General features: G+C 52.0%; 6 protein-coding genes across 6 annotated transcripts; 2 read left to right on the forward strand and 4 right to left on the reverse strand.

Moving 5' to 3' along the window:
- Nucleotides 1–536: 536 nt before the first annotated feature.
- Nucleotides 537–1,421, reverse strand: KD926_002803 (uncharacterized protein; the record flags this gene model as incomplete). Its single annotated transcript, XM_053094365.1, has 1 exon — nucleotides 537–1,421. The coding sequence occupies one exon, from the start codon at nucleotides 1,419–1,421 to the stop codon at nucleotides 537–539; it is 885 nt and encodes a 294-aa protein (XP_052950852.1).
- A 967-nt stretch (nucleotides 1,422–2,388) lies between these two features.
- KD926_002804 (LEA domain protein) lies at nucleotides 2,389–6,141 on the reverse strand (the record flags this gene model as incomplete). Its single annotated transcript, XM_053094366.1, has 1 exon — nucleotides 2,389–6,141. One exon carries the CDS (start codon nucleotides 6,139–6,141, stop codon nucleotides 2,389–2,391), a length of 3,753 nt encoding a protein of 1,250 aa, XP_052950853.1.
- Nucleotides 6,142–9,332: 3,191 nt separating this feature from the next.
- KD926_002805 (uncharacterized protein) lies at nucleotides 9,333–14,396 on the forward strand (the record flags this gene model as incomplete). Its single annotated transcript, XM_053094367.1, has 10 exons — nucleotides 9,333–9,496; nucleotides 9,549–9,600; nucleotides 9,650–10,239; nucleotides 10,287–10,543; nucleotides 10,589–11,210; nucleotides 11,303–11,709; nucleotides 11,781–12,856; nucleotides 13,099–13,276; nucleotides 13,395–13,750; nucleotides 13,899–14,396. The coding sequence occupies 10 exons, from the start codon at nucleotides 9,333–9,335 to the stop codon at nucleotides 14,394–14,396; spliced, it is 4,200 nt and encodes a 1,399-aa protein (XP_052950854.1).
- A 431-nt stretch (nucleotides 14,397–14,827) lies between these two features.
- KD926_002806 (hydrophobin family protein) lies at nucleotides 14,828–15,456 on the reverse strand (the record flags this gene model as incomplete). Its single annotated transcript, XM_053094368.1, has 3 exons — nucleotides 14,828–14,884; nucleotides 14,968–15,059; nucleotides 15,141–15,456. The coding sequence occupies 3 exons, from the start codon at nucleotides 15,454–15,456 to the stop codon at nucleotides 14,828–14,830; spliced, it is 465 nt and encodes a 154-aa protein (XP_052950855.1).
- A 948-nt stretch (nucleotides 15,457–16,404) lies between these two features.
- KD926_002807 (FabD/lysophospholipase-like protein) lies at nucleotides 16,405–17,581 on the forward strand (the record flags this gene model as incomplete). The annotated part of the gene is made up of 3 exons (XM_053094370.1): nucleotides 16,405–16,447; nucleotides 16,502–16,862; nucleotides 16,960–17,581. 3 exons carry the CDS (start codon nucleotides 16,405–16,407, stop codon nucleotides 17,579–17,581), a joined length of 1,026 nt encoding a protein of 341 aa, XP_052950856.1.
- Nucleotides 17,582–17,618: 37 nt separating this feature from the next.
- On the reverse strand, nucleotides 17,619–18,542 carry KD926_002808 (GNAT family N-acetyltransferase; the record flags this gene model as incomplete). The annotated part of the gene is made up of 3 exons (XM_053094371.1): nucleotides 17,619–17,657; nucleotides 17,709–18,245; nucleotides 18,429–18,542. The coding sequence occupies 3 exons, from the start codon at nucleotides 18,540–18,542 to the stop codon at nucleotides 17,619–17,621; spliced, it is 690 nt and encodes a 229-aa protein (XP_052950857.1).
- Nucleotides 18,543–19,651: the final 1,109 nt, after the last annotated feature.

The following is a 19,651-nucleotide window of genomic DNA, read 5'->3' on the forward strand; positions in this document are numbered from 1 at the left end:
TATATTTTCGCTCATTTTCAGCTCGTACAGTCATAATTTCTTGCTCTAAAAGCAGCTTAGTCTGCATTGCCATTTGTGCAGCCTTTTCAAGATGTTGAAGATGCTTAACAGGGCTGCTAGAAAGCTGCCGTTTCTTATTGAGGCTCCTTTGTAAGCTTTTGACCTTTCGATCTAACTGGCGAGTATTTTTGTGGAGTTTGAAAAGCAGAGGAAACTGATCCTTCAACTAGTGATGGTGCAGGTGTAGTAGGCGTATGTAGTCGAAAAGTAAGTTTAGAAAGAACACGCTCTTGATCAAATGGCTTAAGCCCTGCTCCTGCGAAGCCACTGCAGATATTTGTAGAAGTAAAGACTTGAGCCCGTACGTCTGGATATAGTGATAAAAAGTCCTCTTTGTCAATATGGTTGTTACCCGCAGCCATACGCCCTTCAAGCAGCTTTCCGTATGCGCGTTTAAGCGGGCCAAAAACACCCACATCAAGCGGTTGAAGAAGGTGTGAAGCGTGGGCAGGCATACAAAGACATATTATTGCATTTTATTTGCAAAAATCATCGAATTCAGCAGTCAAATGACTACTATGGCCGTCCAAAATAAGTAGGCGTTTTGCACCGGTCATATAGCGCTTGGAGGAAGGTTCAAAGACATTCTTTAGCCAAAGAAGACCTATTTCATCGGTAGTCCAGCCATTTTCACTTGTTGCAATCCACCAGTCTTTAGCAAGCTTAGGTTCTTGGAACCAAGCAGCTTGTTGTTGGCCCCCTTTCAGTATAATAATCGGTGGTAAAGATACGCCTTTTGAGCTGATTGTTTCGATAATTGTAACCCATTCACGATTACCCTGGATAACTCTGCGTGGCCGCTCGCTTCGTTCAACTGCAGTAATTACTTTTGAAGTAGTGCAGAGTCCCATTGCAAAGCCAGTCTCATCAAAATTCCAGATATCATCTTCGTGTATACCGTGTTCTTGGATAGCCTTGTGGACAGTTTGAAACCATGGTATTATAACCCTTGGATCCTCTTGTTTTGCACGTTGATATGTGATCCGTCCATTGTATCGTGTATGTAGTTGAGGATGACGTTTGGTAAAATTATATGGCCAGTTAGATCCAATAATTGCTGCATGGTTTCGGAGGCGCGCGCGAAGTAGTATTCCTGCCATTTCGCGTAGAAATTCGGGCCGCATTGGGAATCCTCGCATATCTGCATCTAGTAATTGCTTAAGAAGCGTTTCTTCTTCAAGTTGAGTAAGTTTATGACTATTGGCGCGTGTTTCTGATCGTGGTGTTGCACCGTTGAGTCGATCGCGTAGGGTACTTTCAGGGATCGCAAAAACCTGCGCAGCGCGTAATATCGATTTGATTTGACCTTTCCGATAAGCTGAAATAGCCATTTGAATACGTGATTCTTTAGAAGGAGGCATATTGTATTTAGTGTTGAAGATATGACGTGTTGAATAAAGGGGGTGGAATTTTGATTGAAAATCCGCGGCTCGGTTGTGGTTTACGTTACGAGTCTTCGCTTTCTAATTTCAGAAGGATAAGTCCAAGGCACTTTAAGGGTCCCTGGATTGGTTGCGATCTTATCTATGAATTGACTCCACTGCATCCTTCATTGTATCCAGAATCAATGTGATTTTAATTAGGCTTTGGTGGAAGAAACTGGAACTTGACACTCTTAGGAATGAGTCTGATCAGAGGACGGTCGAGGTTCTGAGAGCATATGTAGTTGGACGGCTTTGGCGGAGTCAATATCCAGATTCATCTTCATTACTTTCATTGCAGTATGACTTCCCTAGCTAGCCTAGGCTCCCGGCGAGCGTTTGGACAAAAAATCGTGAACAAAAAAGGATGCATCATCCGTGAATCGAACACGGGCCTCGTCGATGGCAACGACGAATTCTACCACTAGACCAATGATGCTACTTCATGTCTGTAAAACAGAAATAGAGCTATATGAGGCCTTCAAACATTGACTGCTCAATATCCAGCCAGGATGGAAGGGGGTTGGAATGTGTCGCCGCGTATATACACTAGAAAAGCCCTTACTACTAAGGGTTGACCCTTTTTAGTGTAGCGGTATTTTTCTGCCACAGAATGATGATGTACAAAAGGAATACAAATACAATGTCCGAGTACGGCAATCAGTCGCAAGCTGAATATCGGAACCCCTTCAAGAATATGTACGCAGTAGGAACGTTTAAAAGGTAAGGAAGATTCAAATAAATTGGAAAAAAAAAATGCTATAATACATGACAAATTAGGCATATTAAGCAGAGTACCGAAAGTTCAAAAAGGATATCAACGCATGAGGAAATGAACAAAAATCACGGAAGCAAAAAAAAAGATATTAGCCTCCATCATTTTGAGCAATCCTTAAGTTCCACCAGTTTATTTCTTCTTTCCGGTGAGGCCAATCGCATCAGTCAAAGAGGTCAACCCGAGACCGCTCAGCAGTTTATCAAGACCCAGTCCGCCCAGCAAACCATGAACCAAGGGGCCCAGACCCAGACCGTCTAGGAGACGACCGACCAGACCCAAGACACCGGTCAAGAGCAGACCGACGGCAGCGATGATCTGGAACAAGGGCTCGCTGAGCAGCGCCCACAACGGGTTCAATTCCTTCTTGGCATGAGGCATATCCGCGATCAGACGCTTGCCCTTCTCGATCGTGCTCACCACCGTGTCGGTCAGTTCCTTGATCTGATCGGCCAAGGCGTATTCTTCAGGGGAGGCCTCATGGGACGCAGCGCGAGCCTTGGCGGTGGCAGCGATATGGCCGTCCGGGTCGAGTGCGCGGATCGCACCGTTGGACTCCTGCAGGATGGCACCGGCCTCTTCGAGAAGGGGCTTCACGTTCTTGACGAGCTCTTCCTCGTCGAGCTCATCCTTTGGTGTGCGGTCCGCCTTGTCGATGTGGTCTAAGATCATCTTGCAGATGGGACGCACGCGGTCCAGAGTCTGGCCGACGATGGCGCTCATCTTCTTCGCGAGCTCGCGATCTCTCTGCGCCTCGAGCTCTTCCTTCGTGGGCTCGGGCTCCTCTTCCGGCTCGGGTTCGGGTTCGGGCTCCTCAGGCTCAGGGATGTTCTCAATGAGCGTGCATTCGCCGAGCTTGTTGCCATCGTTGTCAACAACGAACCCGTTGTCGTCGACCTCCTTGCCCACCAGCGTGGGGAGGTTGCCGGCCGTCAGCTTGCCGATGAGGTTGCCATCAGCGTCGCGCACCTCGCCCTCGCGGGTCACCTTACGGCCAGACATCGGGTTCACGGTGCGCTTCTTCTCCTCGGGTTCCCAGCGCTCGGCGCGGCCGAGGCTGTTGCCGTTCTTGTCGAGGATCTCGCCATCTTCGTCGACCTTGCGGCCCTCCAGCTTTTTGGCGTCGCCTTCGATCACGCGACCGATGATGCGGCCCGTTCCGTCGACCACGACGCCGTCCTTGCCGACGACGGCGTTCTCAATGCCAAAGAAGGATCCTTCTGGCTTCTCCTCTTCGGCTCCGGGGATGAGCTCGGCACGGCCGATCACCTCGCCGTTGTCGCCCCAGATCTGGCCGAAGCGGTCGACCTTGCGGCCGGCCAGACGTTTGTCGCCTTCAACGAGACGACCGAAGACCGTTCCGGAGCCATCGACCACATTGCCGAACTTGTTAACCACCTTGCCTTCGAGGATGGAGAGGTCGGCCTCCGGCTGCGCCTCCTCTTCGGGAGGGGAGTAGGGCTCGGCGTGGCCCTTGACGCTGCCGAACTTGTCGATCACGTCGCCGTCCTCGTCGACGGAGCGACCGCGCAGCTGCTTGATATCGCCTTCGGTGATCTGACCGACCTGGTTGCCGTTCTCATCGACCACGAAGCCCTCGTCGTTGACGACCAGACCTTCCAGTCCCGCGAACGGTCCCTCGGCCTTTTTCTCACGCTCCTCTTCGGGAATGAGCTCGACGCGACCGACAGGCTTGCGACCATCATAGATGACGCCGTCGTCGATTTCCTTGCCGGCGAGTTCCTTAGGATTACCCTCGACCACACGACCGATGGGAACGCCCTTAGGTCCAATGACGAGACCCAGCTTGTTGGGCGAGAGGCCGTTCAAGCTGGACAGATCGATCACCTCAGGCTCAGCCTCGGGCTCCGCCTCTGGTTCCTCGAAGTAGTCGGCCTTGGCGATGACATTACCATGGCTATCAGTAACCTCACCATCCTGGTCAACGGCGCGACCGAGGATTTTCTTCGCGTCGCCCTCGACAATCTTGCCGACACGCTTGCCCTTGTCGTCCTCCACGAATCCGTCCTCAACGACATGCAGACCCTCCAGGCCGGCGAATTTCGCCTCTTCCTCGTACTCCTGTGTGGGGAGCGTCTCGGCTCTACCGATGACGTTGCCGCGGCTGTCCCAGAACTGGCCCTTTGCGTCCAGCTGGTTGCCGCCGCGAGCGAGCTTCTTGACATCGCCTTCGACAACCTTACCGATGGGCTTGCCGGTCGACGGGCTGATGATATTGCCGGTCTTGTTGGCCGTTAGGCCCTCGAGGATGGAGAGGGGAGGGAGCTCGACTTCTTCGCCTTCTTCGCCTTCTTGCTCTTCCCTGGCGAGTTGGAAGTCGGCTGATACGTCGGTTGCGTCGTCAGGGGCTTTCGATGCGGTTTCGTCGAGTTTAGAGCCGGTCTCGTCGATCTTGGATCCAGCTTCGTCGGCCTTGGAGCCAGTTTCGTCGATCTTGGATCCAGTCTCGTCCTCGAGTTTGGATCCGGTCTCATCAATCTTAGATCCAGTCTCATCAATTTTCGAGCCGGTCTCGTCAATCTTAGAGCCAGCCTCATCAGCCTTGGAGCCAGTCTCGTCCTCGAGTTTGGATCCGGTCTCATCAATTTTCGAGCCGGTCTCATCAGCCTTGGAGCCAGTCTCGTCCTCGAGTTTGGATCCGGTCTCATCAATTTTCGAGCCGGTCTCATCGATTTTCGAGCCGGTCTCATCGATTTTCGAGCTGGTCTCGTCAATCTTAGAGCCAGCCTCGTCAGCCTTGGAGCCAGTCTCATCGATCTTAGAGCTGGTGTCAGCCTTCGAGGTCGCATCATCGGCCTTGGACGTGGCATCGTCAGCCTTCGACTTGTTCTCGTCCACAGACAAGTTCTGGACACTCTCAGCGGCCTCATCAACACCGCTCTTCGCGCGAGCAGTGCCCGAATCAGCAGCACTGTCCATAGCAGAGCCTTCTGCCTTGCCCTCCGAAGGCGCAGCCCCGTCCGCGACGCTGCCCGCATCCTGAGCAACGCTCGCGACGTCATCGGCAGTCTGCTTCGCAACGACATCGACCCTGCCCACCAGATCACCATCCTGGTCCAAGATCTTGCCCTCCTCATCAGCAGTATACCCAACCAGATCCTGGGCCTCGCCCTCGACCACCTTCCCAATAATCGTCCCATCATCATCCTTCAACAACCCCTCATCATTAATCGCTTTGCCCGCCAACGCCGACAAATCCGTCACAGCGACGGCCTCCTCCACGGCGCCTGCGACCTTCTGCGCCGCCTCAGGAATGATCTCCGCCCTTCCAATCAAATCTCCATCCTGGTCCAGGATCTCCCCGTTCTCATTAACCACATACCCAACGAGATCAGCAGGATCGCCTTCCACGATCCGTCCGAGCACATTCCCAGCGGAATCAGCGATGCCACCTTCCTGACCGACCTCGAGGCCCTTCAAAGCAGACAGATCCAGCGTCTGCTGCACCGTCTCTCCAACCTGGCCGACCGTATCGCCAACGACGCCACCGGCCTGGCTGCTCGACGACCCGCCCTGATCACCATCTCCTCCGAGCCGACTCACGCCGGAGACCGCGCTCTTCAACCCGCCCGCGATCCCGCCCGCAATGCTCGACATCTTGCCGCCCAGGCCGCCGACGGAGCCAGAGGCTTGGGACTGCGCGTCCTCGGGGACAGGGGCGGGGGACGCGGCGCTGAGATCGCGCTGCTCCTGCTCGCCGCCGAGCTGCGAGGCGGACTGGGACTGCGAGCGGTGCGGGGACGGGGTGGATGGGGGCTCGGGGTCCTTGAGGGGGGCGGATTCGGGGACGTTGAGCTTGCGGGGGGTTCGTTTGGGGGAGGGGCTGAAGCCGGAGCCGAGGTTGCGGGCGGTTCCGGAGGACATGGTTGTTTTGGACGTCGAGGGGGTTCTTAGATGTTGGTTGTAGGCTGGAGGTGGTGTTGCTGTTGCTGTTGTTGTGGAGGGTGTTTGGGTGGAGGATGACTTTGTGGTTTGGGGCGTTCGGGTGGATGGTGGTTGTGGTGAGGGAGTCTGGGGCTGGGATGAGGGAGATGGAGGAGGACGCAAGTGTTGGTGGATGTGCAGGTGACGGTGTTGTTGTTGGTGGTGGACGTAGTAGTTGTAGTAGAGGTTGGAGTAGTGTTCGTTAATCTTGACAGTCGTGGACGAAGCCGTTAGATATGATACAGCAGAGTAGGTAGGGTATAATATCGTATAGTAGGTATAGTACAAAAAGACTAGGCTCCGTATAAAGGAGCAAAAGGGATATAGGAGAAGATAGCGTGAGAAAAGCGTATATTAATCGATCGATAATTGAATACAAGAGACAAAAGAAGAAGAAGAAACAGAAAGCACACCCCGAACCCTCACCATCCTTATATCTCCCCTCCAGCCTGCAAAGCAAGATGCACGCCAAACTACGTCATGGTCAACCCTCCTTCAGACGCAGGCCGCGACATCGACGGCCAATGGACATTGAGTCTCGATCGCAGCGTCGCGTAATACAGGCACGTCATAAGGTACTTCTCAGCTCCCACCATCGCTCGATCCGGGGAACCGACCTCGTACTCCAACTGCCCGGCACCCTGTCTTTGGGGGGAACGGGCTACTTCAGGCGGTGACTGGTCGGTAGGGTCCTTGAGGCCATATCCACTCGGGCGAACCGTGCAGCTGGAGGGTATCGTGACGAAGGGGTCTAGATTTTGGGACTTTGAGAGAGGAAGGGATGAGCATCCTGCCCTGTCTACCCAGTCCCTACAGGGTACTCGGCTCCGTTTACATTGCTGGACAGGAGGACTCGAGGATCGAGTCCTCTGGTGCCTGTTGGGCTCCACGCATCCAGGAACTGGGATGCTGGAGAGGTGAACTAGGATGGAGACGGTAGGGCTGTCAGCGTGGTCATTATTGCGTCAGGCGTCGCATGGTCGGGGTTAATTGACCATTCTGGGGGTATTAGGGTTCGGTTTTAGATTAATTTATATTAAATTCTGGAGACTCTGGCAGGTTTGGGGCGATGTCATTGGTTGGTTGGGGAGTATGTTGCGGTTAATATTGCATCTTGTTGATATAAGGATGTTATTATTCTTATTATTATAATAATCATTAGCATGCAGACAGATGCAAAGCGCTGGACTCAATACACTCAGTACATCAGTTCATTTGACACAACTGACTGAATGAAAGAAATGCTAAGCACGAGACTGTCAGTGTACCCCCCTAAACAAGTATCAAAACTAAACTAATCTAATTGACACTCTCGTCCCCACCCAAGTGGACCAACAATCCGGATTCTCGATCGATCGCAACGCCGAATGAGATCATCGCGGCCACCCGCCAACCGGAGAATAGACGAGTAACACGACGGTCGACTAGCCCCGACATCTCCCCACCCCGTTGTACATATCGTGTGTGTTGATATCATGTCGATCAGTTTGCCTCTCAGTCTTAATAGAAGCTGGGTTGTTGACACCACCACTGGCAGAAAGTCTCGGTCCATGACGTCGGTGGGGACCTAGGCCGCGTGGAAAGTCGACGGTCAATCCGTGGCTGCCATGGGTGGCTTGATCGAGTTTAACAACTGTTATTGGTGATGCGATCACAGTATGAAGTCATAGTCAGGAACTGGATGGGAGGGACCATACAGTGACAGACTGTGGATGGGACCTTTGTGGTGTATTCCATGGTACGCCTCCAAAGTACGGTGGTGGGTGCTAAGTATAGATGGGGCTGGTCTATGCGTCTGTCAGATTCTTAACGGTCGGAGGTTTTTTTTTTGTTTGCTTGCTAGTTGGTCTAACTAGTAAGAAATAAACTCACATTAAGTATTTCTAGATAGTGCATGCTACTGAATTCTTTTCCGGCTCGTTGTCTCTCCGTGTTTCTATTCTTTTTAATTTAATCTGGTAGTATTTCTAGACTCTTATTGATATATTGGTATTTCCCTGCCTCCTTAACCCCAAAAGTAGACCAGATAAAACTTCCCGTAACCACTTCCAAAATAGTTTTCCACGTACTCCAACACCTTCAACCAGGAACAACCACCAGTCAACAGTCCCATCTGCCAGTGCCTGGTTGATTGACAGACTCATCTCCACCCCGTACCTGACAGATGCAAAATCCGGTCTCGTTCCTGGAACCTCGTTAGGTGAGCCATGGATGCGTTCAACGGTGGTGGATCCCGTCAAAAGTTCGCGACTGGGCGCGCTCGGCGTCTAGAAGATGCCGGCCGGTAGAGATGACCCTGGCTTACTGTGTCCTCCGGAGTAGTTATATCACTCTGACAGATGGTTCGGGGATGGAAACTTGTTTCTGGCCGGTTTTGTGTCTTGCGGTTGGTGTTTGCTGGGGTTTGTCCAGGCTGTTCCTGGTTTTGGTCCGGGTAAGGGGGTTCCTGGTCGGTTCTGGCTGGAGGAACTGGGGGGCTATCCCTGTTGATCAATTACATGAGTTTCTGAGACTGTAGGGCAATGATCATGATGGTCAATTGGTACAGCCCCTATTTGTTCTCCAATGAAGCTAGGTATCCTTTGTCTTGGCATCTGGATGCTCAGGGGATCGCTGTGCGTGCAGTAATCAGCAATATTGAGAACAATCAACTTTTGAGTTTCTGGTCAATTGCATCTTTTATGGAGTTATTCGATCGTATTTGAATTAGAATTGTAAATCATCTCGGGGCATGTAATCTCAATGTATCGTAGAGAATTGTATCAATAATGATCCATTGACATATTTTGCCGCTTTGGTTGAAAAGATGGATCTGAAGTACTACAAAGTCGCCGGTTTTATAGACCGCACTGAAAACGATGAACTGGAGCACGGAAAGATTGAAGGGGGTAAAAAAAAAAAAAAGAAAAGAAAAGAAAATCGAAATAGTGAAACAGACAGGGGAAAAGAGCATGGAAACTCGCCAACCATGCGACCATTCTCTTTTGTAGGCTTTTGAGTGCCTGAGGCAAGCTGCCAATATCTTTGGTCACCTCCGACACCGACGCCGACTCCGACTCCGCCCCGACCGAGGCATTCCGTTTGCTTCTCCTTCCCGGCCATTCGAGGTGGCACAATGGCAAGCTTCCAAAATGACAGGCAAAAGGCCCTCAGAGACACGAAAACGCTCCTGCCGTCGATGCGTCGAGCTGAAAGTGAAATGCTCACCCAGTCAGGACGATGAGCGATGCCATCGTTGCTCCCGGCTAGGCCATGAATGCACCTTTCCGGAGAGGCCGACGCGTCGCAGACCAACGTTCGCTCCTAATTTCCATTGCATGCTAATCGGAAGCTAACCAGTTCTTCAGGAAGAGCCGCATTGATAGATTGCAAGAGCGGGTTGACGAGCTACTCGCCCAGGTGGGACGTCTGATCTCATGCACCGCCCTAATGTCTGACTTTGGTATAGAATGGCGCAGGATGTACAAGAGCAACCTCAACCGCTACGTCAGGAGTATCTGGCACAATAAATTTAGATAATATTAATGATTCAATCGCCGGCGGCCTCATTACAATCGATCGGGCCGATACCCTCCTGGAGAAATTTCGCTCGTTCAGAATGCCCCAGTTCCCATTCGTCGTGGTCCCGGCTACAACGCGTGCATCTCAACTCCATGCACAGAGCCCATTTCTTCTTCTGACCATCATTGCTGCTTGCTTGGAAGATGATTTATCACTGCAGAAGGGCCTCGACCACGAGATCAAGCGGCAAATCAGCATTCGTATCATCATTAATAACGAGCGCAGCATGGATCTTCTCTTAGGTCTCTTGGTGCATACAGCGTGGTATCACTACAGATTTAAGACGATCCACACCCTGATGTATCTGTCTTTAGAACTTGCTATCACACTCGTGGCTGATCTAGGTCTCGATCAGAATAGTGGCTTGACCATGAGAGGTATTACTGCTGGGTTGAAGGGAAAGGGTAGCGAAACGAGAAACCCTCAGTCCAGTACCGAGAAGCGGGCGCTTTTGGGGGTGTTTCATTTAACCTCGGTGTGAGTAAGAGCATTGATCTCTGCAGCTTTAACTAATTTTATTATAGACTGTCTTTGTTTCGTCCACAGCTGTTGATGAGATACACGGATTGGATCAACCAGTGCTGCGCGGATCTCTCTGAGAATCCAGAGTATCCGACTGATAGGCTTCTGAGGACTTATCTCGATGGCTCAGCACCAATTATAAAGAATGATTCGATCTTTGGCTCTAATGCAAACGAGATAGACTGGAATGCAGTTGAACACCAGCAAGATAAATTAAAGAAGGGAAACACTGGGCCGCATGATATGATCATTGATAACTGTATGTCGTGCTACCAAAGTGCCCACTCTTACTCACATGCGATAGGGGCGTACTACTTTGAAGTAAAAGCAAAACCAATCCTTCTTCTTGGGGAAATCCTGCACCACCAGAGCAGCACATTTACCATCGACCAAATGAGCAAACTCGACGACCTAATACACTCAACTGAAGACTTTATTGCGTCGTTCCCTAGAATCCCCGCCGATCGCATTGTCCACCTACCCCTTCCGTTCCATACATACATGTGGTACGCCCTGCTGATACTGTCCAAAACCCTCCTACTTTCCAACATGGATCACCCGAAAACACTCAATCTTGAAGCAAGTATCTGCGGAAACATAGTGGCGACCCTGAACCGAATGGAAGCCCTCTCGACCGGACAAGATATATGGGCGAACAGCCGTAATGTCGTGGGAAGCATGCTGTCCTGGCTGAAGGATCATATGCGACAAAAGACTACTGACGCGCAACCGGCTCGTGGGCTTGCAGATAGTAGTTCAGGGCAGCTCGGACATTGTCCGGCATCGACTCATAGCATTGGGGAGCTGCAACTTGATGATATCCCGGAGGAAGCGTACTGGAATGCCGATTGGTGGCAGCAAATGGTGGAGGGGCCTCTGTTTTATCCAGCCGTGGGCTCACCGTCGTGGCTTCTACCGGCAACACTGTAGAAGAATACAACTGTGTTATCGGCAAATAGACTAGTCCCAACCAGGCAGTAGTCATCACATGGTTAAGACCGCTGACCGCCTGCCGCAGTTGGCCGGAGCAGTCCACAATTTCTCCGCAGCAACAAGCAAGTCAACCAACACCATCAACTTCCCCAGATGCAGTGACCCGCCAACACCAGCTAGTCAGCTCGCTAGTTCGCTCTGTCTATCCAGGATACGGAGCATGTCTTGTGGCAATGTCATCCTATGATAGGGGCTTGCTGCAGAGGCTCCCCGTCCGGATAGGCCTAAACGATAGTATCCACCACCCCCGCTGGGATGCTCTCACCCACCAAGTTGGCCGGTTCCGCCCCTTCACCCTAAGCTACCTTCTCTCGTTTCCCAATGAACTTATCCTCGAAGTAGCGGACCATCTGGACCTGCCGGATCTCGCCAGATTGTCTCGTGTCAATCGTCATCTTCGCGAACTGCTCTTGCCAAGAGTCTTTCGAATCGGTAAGTCTTTTGCCGTGAGGTCCTTGTTCTCTTTTCTTTCAGCTCCGCTGGTTAGTTACTGATCGGCGCAGGGAGTCGCGAATCCCGTCGTCACAAGAAAACCGTCTGCTTCACATGGCTACACTATGCTGCCTTCACGTGCAATATCCCCCTGGCGCAACGGCTGATGGCCGAGGGGTCGGATCCATATCGAGTCGGTCGCAAACGGTGTTGGTCGCCGCTGTACGTCGCGGTCCTGAATGGATATGCCGAAATGGCGGAGGTGCTGGGACTGAACAAGGCTGACACGAAACAAACCTTCCTGAATGCCGACGTGACACTGCTGCATGCCGCCGTCGAAAGCCGGAACGAATATCTCATAATGCGGTGTCTCCAGATCGGTCTTCCACTCGACGTACAGGACGTCAGGGGGGATACTCCGCTTCACCATGCGGCCGCGAATGGCGATGTCGATGTCGTACGTTTTCTCTGTCGACTGGGCGCCTGTATTCACGTCCGGAACTTCTCCGGCGCGACCCCGATGCATCGCGCTGCCTCGGCCCGGATCTCCAGACGCAGGCCCGATACTCGAGTACGCACGATCGTTTTCCTTTATCAACACGGTGCGGTGGTGGACGTGCGGAACATCCAAGGCCAGACCCCGAGCATGTTCGCCACTGCGCGTGGCCACCTCGACTTGCTGAAGCAGCTTTTTCTGTTAGGAGCGCGCGCGGACGTTCAGGATAACGGTGGTCGAACGCTTCTCCACGAGGCCGTCGTATCCGGGGAGATCAGCAGTCGGAACCTTCGCATGAAAATCATGACCTATCTGTGCTCGCGCGGGTCGAAAGTTGACGCTCCCAACTCTTTGGGCGACACCCCCCTTCACTTTGCGGCCATCAGGGGCTTCCCGGAAGCGATCCGACGACTGGTGGAACTTGGCGCACGACGCGATAGCCAGAACGCTTTAGGACAGACACCGCTTCATGCTGCGCTAGCGGGGGACCCGGCCGTTATCCGCTTGCTGGTGGCGTTAGGTGTGGACATCAACGCAGCTGATTTCGACGGGATGACCCCTCTTCACCAGGCGATGTTTGAAGATTCCGAGGCAGCGGCGCTGGAACTGATACGACTGGGGGCGAACGTGCATCTTTGCAATGCGGATGGGGTGAGTCCGTGGGACATCGCGGTCTATGAAGAGCTGGAAATAATAATTGCGATGTGTAAAAGCATGGAGTGAGGGGCTGGTTCTTTGTTCATACTAAATACCCACTTGATTTGTCGTTAATTTGAGGTTATTCACTACAAGGAAGATCCCGTTAATATTGAGCAGGTTTAGCTAGCTATCAAACAGGATGCTTCCACCATCTACCCTGTTTATTTCCTTTTTTTTTTCTGGTTTACATATAGCGAGTGCCCGCATCCTTACCTTCCTATCCATCTACCTTCTCCATCCACATCATCGCGTTCAACATGAATTACGTAGCCGACCCTATCCCCGCCGACCTCCTCCCCATCCCTCCCATCTCGTCTGGGACCTCTCTTCCTGAACCCATCGACAAACCGATCAAAATCCTCATGATCCACGGTAATCCACCCCCCCCCCCCCCCCCCCCTTCACACCTCCACTTCCCTCAAACTCTCCCCTTCCCCCAACTAACCCACCAAAAAACCAACCCTCTAACCAACCTCCTCCCACCTTCTAGGACATGGCTCCTCCTCCTCCCGCATCTTCTACAAATATCGCGCCCTGCAGCCCTCCATCCGCCACGAGATCCTACAAACCCTCCATCGCGACGTCGAATTCTACTTCCCCAACGCCCCGCTCCTCCCCACAGGGTTCGAGCCGGGCATGTGGACCTGGGGTCTTGGCGATTACCGCGTCGACCGGGTCCCCGGGCTGCAGGAGTCGATTAGCTACTTGGTGCGGTACATGGAAGAGCATGGCCCGTTTGATGGCATCGTGGGCAGTTCGGCGGGCGCGTCGATTGCGGTTCTGGTAGGGTCGCTTTTGGAGAGGAGGAAGTTGAGAGAAGAGGGGTGTGAGGAGGTTGGGATGGTGGTATGTGTATACCTATTGTTTCTGTTTCCCTTCCTACCTATCTATCCTTTACCTTACCTTACCTTACCTACCTACCTACCTACTTAGTTACATACATATCTACAGTATAAACAGACTGACTGAGATATAATAAAATGAAACAAAACAGACAACCCACCCCCCCTTCAAATTCATCCTCGCCTACAGCGGCTTCCAAATGAGCCACCCCTGCTACAAAACCATCTATAGACCGAAGATCCGTACCCCTGTTCTGCTTTTCATCGGCGATCTGGACACTTACATCCCCGGACCGTTGACGCTGCAGCTTGCGCGCCGGTGTGTCAATCACCGCGTCGTTTATTTCCCTGGTGTTCACTATATTCCGCGACAGAGGGTCACGACCATGGCGGCTGCGGAGTTTATTTGTGATTGTTTGGGTGAAGGGGAGGGGGTGTTTGGGAAGGGGGATGCGAGTGGGAGGCTCAGTCACGGGCAGAGTTATAGTTACAGTTACAGTCAGGGTGGGGATGAGTGGGTGGGGGATGCGGAGATGGAGGAGGAGGATGATGATGATGATGAGGATGGGGAGTGGGAGTGGGTTGGGGATAATGAGGACTGGGATGGGGATGGGGATGGGAACGAGGGTTGGGGTTTCAGGTTGTTGTGAGAGGGTTTGGTCTATGGGTCCTTTCTTCCTCTTCTTTAGGGCAGATTGGAAAGTTCGCACGGCGTTAGGATGTTAGGAGGTTCTGGGTTGATTTCTTTCGGTGTTTGGGCGAAGTGAGAGCTGGATTTACTACATGTTGCTTGCTGCTTGATTGAATGTCGGCGCTGAGGTTTACATCAGGCAATGTCTTATAGAATAAGACTCCAGCATAAAAGCATACACCCTTCGGGTCATGTTACTAAAGCTGCAAGAGCTCTACAGCTCGAAAATATTCTCCACCAGACCAGAAAGGGTATATTCAAGCATATAAAAGATTAACCTCAAGAAAGAATAGAAATACACCACTCATCGCCGATTTGGATATCAAGACACAATTAAACATTATAATCTCAACCACACAGGCACTATATGTCAGTATACAGAATCTACCCCTAAAGAATAGAGCCAAGAGCGATACAAGGCAGCGAGGCACCAACAAGCGAATCCGACTATAGTGAGATGAATATTAGCATCACGAGTCATACGAAAGTTTATTAACAAAGTGGACGTTGAATAAATGGTTAGAACTTACAGCATCAGCCCCGCTTGTCTGGCAGCAAGCCACGTTCTGCTTGCACTGCTGGTCCAGAACATCCTGAACGCCCAGAAGGAGAAGAACCGTCACTATAAAGATCCACACCGTTAGCCACATCCAATCCCCATATCCCATCTGCCAGCTGAAAACTAGAAAGGAGGGAAACATACCCTGCGCATCTAACTTCGAACACTCCGAAAACAAGCTTGCTCCTTCAGACGCAGACCCAGCGCCCAAGATACCCGACAGCTGACCACCGCCTTCATGCACGTTGGTCGTGTCGCCGCCCACGCTGGCCTTGTTGCAACACGACAGCTGGGCCTGGTCACCGCATTTCTCTTGACCCTCTTTCACGGTCATGCCCTTGGGAGCCGGGAACTTGACGAAGTCGTTGGGTTTTTGCTCGCTCATGCCCTGATCCGGGGAAGGGAGGGCCAGGGCCCCCGTGAGAAGGGTAAGGAAGGCGAGGGGGAGGGTGGTCTTCATTTTTGCTTGAGTGTTGGTTTTAGAGAGAGGAAGATGGAAGGAAAGAAGAGAGATGGAGGCTTCTTTTGCTTAGAGAGAGAGGGTGACGGGAAAGGTGAACGTTGAAAGGGAGTAGACCCAAGTTCTTGTACGCGGCGGGATTTTACCTAGTTTTGCCCTGTCTGTAGCGAGGGCTGCTTTCATCCTCGGATCGTCACCTTGATTGTGTGTGTTATACAGCATTCCAATGCCAGGGCCCGGGGCTCCTTGCATGCTTTTGACCGTTGTTGGGGAAGTAATTGGCGGGTGGGTTATCCCTGGAATGGATCGTGCATTCCGTGACGTGAGACATACGGAGTAGGATAGCTTGGGGTTGTGCTTTGGGAAACGGTTTTCGTTGATCTGTTGCTTTTATTAGTGTTGGAAGAGCTATTGCCATGACGAGGTCTGTCTCATTGGTGAATTGATGATCGTTGGAACAAGGACGTCTGGTTTGGAAGTATTACCCTGATAGTGACTGGCATTTTCTGTCGGCTTCTGGAGATAGGGCTTCATGTTCTTGTAGTCTCTGATAGCAGGAACATCGTCGCAAGCGCCTGAAGGGGATTCCCATTGTCTGTCTATCTGATTCGATTAGCGTGATGAGAAATGTTCGTTCGCAAAGCCCTAGAGTCTTGAATAATGGTATTCCGCCGGGCGGCAGAAACATGTATTTTAGATATCGTGCCATCAAACCGCCCTGTAGAACTATATATTCTAAGGTGAAATTGGTTATCTCTATGTTGCTGTATAGTGGCAATATTATGGAGTCGATTTCCCACATAAGCGCCGGCCACTGTAGCCCACCAGCCTTGCCACCAGCATGATGTGTTCAAGTAAGCGCCAGCCTTGCGTAGATCCCAAAACCACATCGAGAAAAAGCCATCATGAGCATCGCACCATGTCAGTCCATCTCCATCTCTATATACAATGTCTGACGCTCCCGACCGACCTCTCCGACTTCTCTCCCTCGGTCCGTAATCCACCTCAACCCAATAACCAGACAGTCCAACTAACGCCCATCCAGACGGCGGTGGTGTCCGTGGAATCAGCGAACTGATAATCCTGGACCGTCTCATGCGCCAAGTCCAGCACCGGCATGGCCTCCCCACGGTGCCCAAGCCATGCGACATCTTTGACCTGATCGGCGGTACGAGTACAGGCGGGCTCATCGCCATTCTCCTCGGCCGGTTAGAACTATCCGTCCAGCAGGCCATAGACGAGTATCGCCTTCTTTCGAAGGTGATCTTCGGGCCGACGAAGGCGTTCTGGAAAGATGGGAAGTTTAAGGCTTCGCGGCTCGAAAGGGCTGTTGAGGGTATTGTACGGAAGTATCTAGGTGGTGAGGAAGGATCGACGGTTTTGAAGGGGGAGGGTCGGTGTAAAGTGTGAGTTCTTTTTTCTTTTGTTGCCGCGGGTGTTTGTCTTCACGGGGAAGAGGGGAGGGTATTGATTCTGGTGCATAGTGCTAACCGGGTGAGATAGGTTCGTCTGCGCAAAACGTACCTCAGATGTCGCCGGCCAGACGCATCTCTTCCGCTCGTACTCAGGCGATACCCTCAGCGTGGCGATCTGCGACGCGGCGCGCGCGACGTCCGCGGCGCCCATATTCTTCAAACGAAAGCTTGTCATGCTCAGCGACGGGGAATATGGGTTTGTAGACGGGGCCTTGGGCGCTAATAACCCAGCCAAACTCATGCTTCGAGAGACTAGGGAAGTTTTCCCTCTTGACCGACCGGTCGGGTGCGTGGTGAGCATTGGTACGGGCAAGAAGTTCGTGAGTCCGGTGCAGGAGCCCGGGCGTCTACAACGGTTTTTGCTCCCGCTTCCTGTGCATGTTATTCGCAGCCAGAAGGATTTCTCTACGAGCTGTGAGTTGGTGGCTGAGGAGTTGGAGGAGAAGTTTTACGATCTTCCGGAAATGTATTTTCGATTCAATGTTGAGCATGGACTGCAGGACGTAGGTCTTGATCAGTATAAGAAGTTAGGGCGGATTAGTTTGTTGACGAGGGGATATTTGCAGGGGTTTCTAGTTCGGAAGAAGGTCGAACGGGCGGCTGATTCTTTATATAAGAATGATGGGAAGTGTCTTGTTTCTGACTTGTGACTACTATATACCTAGGTAGCTAGTTTCCATCAAGCAACTAAACTTTCATACTCGGATTCCGCGTCATACAATAGAGCTGGATCAAATTCATTAGCCAAGATCACTTCAAACCAATGGTGAAACATACCTTGCAAGCATCCATCCCATCGACACACTCAATCTCCTTAACCAACTCAAACCCCAACTTCCCATAAATCCTCAAATTCGGCTCCCCCTTTGAACTCTCCAAATAACACTTGACACCCTCCCGATCCGCGCGGTCCGTAACCACCTGCACCAACTTCTTCCCCACCCCCATCCCCCTCATGGTCTCGCTCACAGCCAACACATTACAGAAGTAATACCCCCTCGGATCGGTCCACACTTTGTCGTGCGTCTTCTTCTGCATCGCTTTCCACATATAGTACCGATCGAGACTGAGGCCTCCGCGGCCGCCGAAGCGGATGTTGTAGAGCAGCTGGCGCATCGAGAGGAGCCAGTCCTGGGCCCAGACGGACCAGGGCTGGGACGCGGAGGCGGGCTGGGGGGCGTACCACCAGGAGACGCCGACGACGATGGGGTGCTTGTCGCTGGGCGCGGCTTTGGCGATGTACATGGGCATGTTGCAGTTGAGGCCGTATTGGAAGTGGGCGGCGAGGGAGGCGGCGTTGCGGTTGATGTCGTACTATACAAGCAAGAGGGTTTATCGTATTGATATGGATGTTCTGTTCTATGGGAGAGAGGAAGAGAAAGGGGGAAGGAGAGAGAGAGAGAGAGAAGGGAAGTTGGTTTCCATTGCCATATATATAGACATTTCCACACTCAACATGAAGACATGACTTCCCTGTCCCCTGTCTGGTATACTTACGCTGGCATCGTCGAACAACCACTGGAAGTACGGATCGTCAGCAAACGCGGTCTGCACGCATTCTACGGCCTCGGGGATATCCCGTTTGGTGAGGGGGAGGATCTCGATGGCCATGATGATTTAAGATGGATGGTGGTAATGATAAGGATGGTAGGTAATGGAAATAGTGGAAATGATAACAGTTAGAGAATCAATTGAATCAATTTCTACTGGCTCTGCGAGTGGGTTGCGATAAAGCGATGGTATAGACGTGCGAATGGCGGCGGAGGGGATATAACGACAGCGCCATCTAAGTCGAGGGGGGAGATGGGACTTAGGGATATCGAGAGGGGAGAGAACAGGATGGAGAGGATAGGACGGTAAGCATGGGAGAGAGTACTGTACGACGATGGTCCTTGCTTGGGAACTATATACCCCCCGGGCGGCCATACAGTCACCTGCCCTCGCCCTTCCAGGCTAGCCCGGTCTGGGCAGTTCGACGCGGATAGCATCGCCAGGCAGACGAGCAAATCATGTAAATGATCGTCCATGCCAAGCCACTAGTCCCTGTCGGGCAGGTTGTGCCGGACACAGCTTATCGCCTCTGCTGACTCGCCACTCGTCTCTGTCGCTTCGCCTGTCGGACAAGAGAGGTCAAGTGATCGCCCCGTGACGCTATCAAAGGCTGCTCTTTGCACCGTGGGCTTGCAGTGATGACGGAACGGGGCCCTGCACCGTCCTTCGTTCATCCGTCTTTCTGCCAAGCCATGCTCTGGATCCCTGGAATGCTTGAGGTGACACTGAGACAACAAGATGCGATCTCCGGTAATGATCGGCTGTTGTCCTCGCGTATCTGTATCTGTTGTCAGCTTCAGCCAGCCAGCCATTTGCCATGAACTCTTAAAGTCGGGGGAGCCACTGGTGTGATAGGCAAGATGGATGGCAATAAATGATGTCGAAAAACAAGCGATAAAACCCAGTTCGTTGGCCCGTCAAGCTGCTGCATGTTAACTCCTACTATGATCCATCACAACATTCCAACTAATAAATACTAAACCTTATCTCACTCTCGGATAGGGCTTATCTCAGATCAACTTATCTTATCTCGTTATCGGCCTCAGGAACAATCGAGGGACGAGATAAGATAGAGATATAAGAGAGTATCATCATATCTCAGACCAGTTCTACCTCAGTTTGAAGAACCCTGACATGTCCTTGATGTTGGCAAAGTCCGAGAACATGAT

This window comes from Aspergillus affinis (assembly GCF_023601865.1).
Source record: "Aspergillus affinis strain CMG 70 chromosome Unknown NODE_160_length_67721_cov_86_405579, whole genome shotgun sequence".
Classification (NCBI taxonomy): domain Eukaryota; kingdom Fungi; phylum Ascomycota; class Eurotiomycetes; order Eurotiales; family Aspergillaceae; genus Aspergillus; species Aspergillus affinis.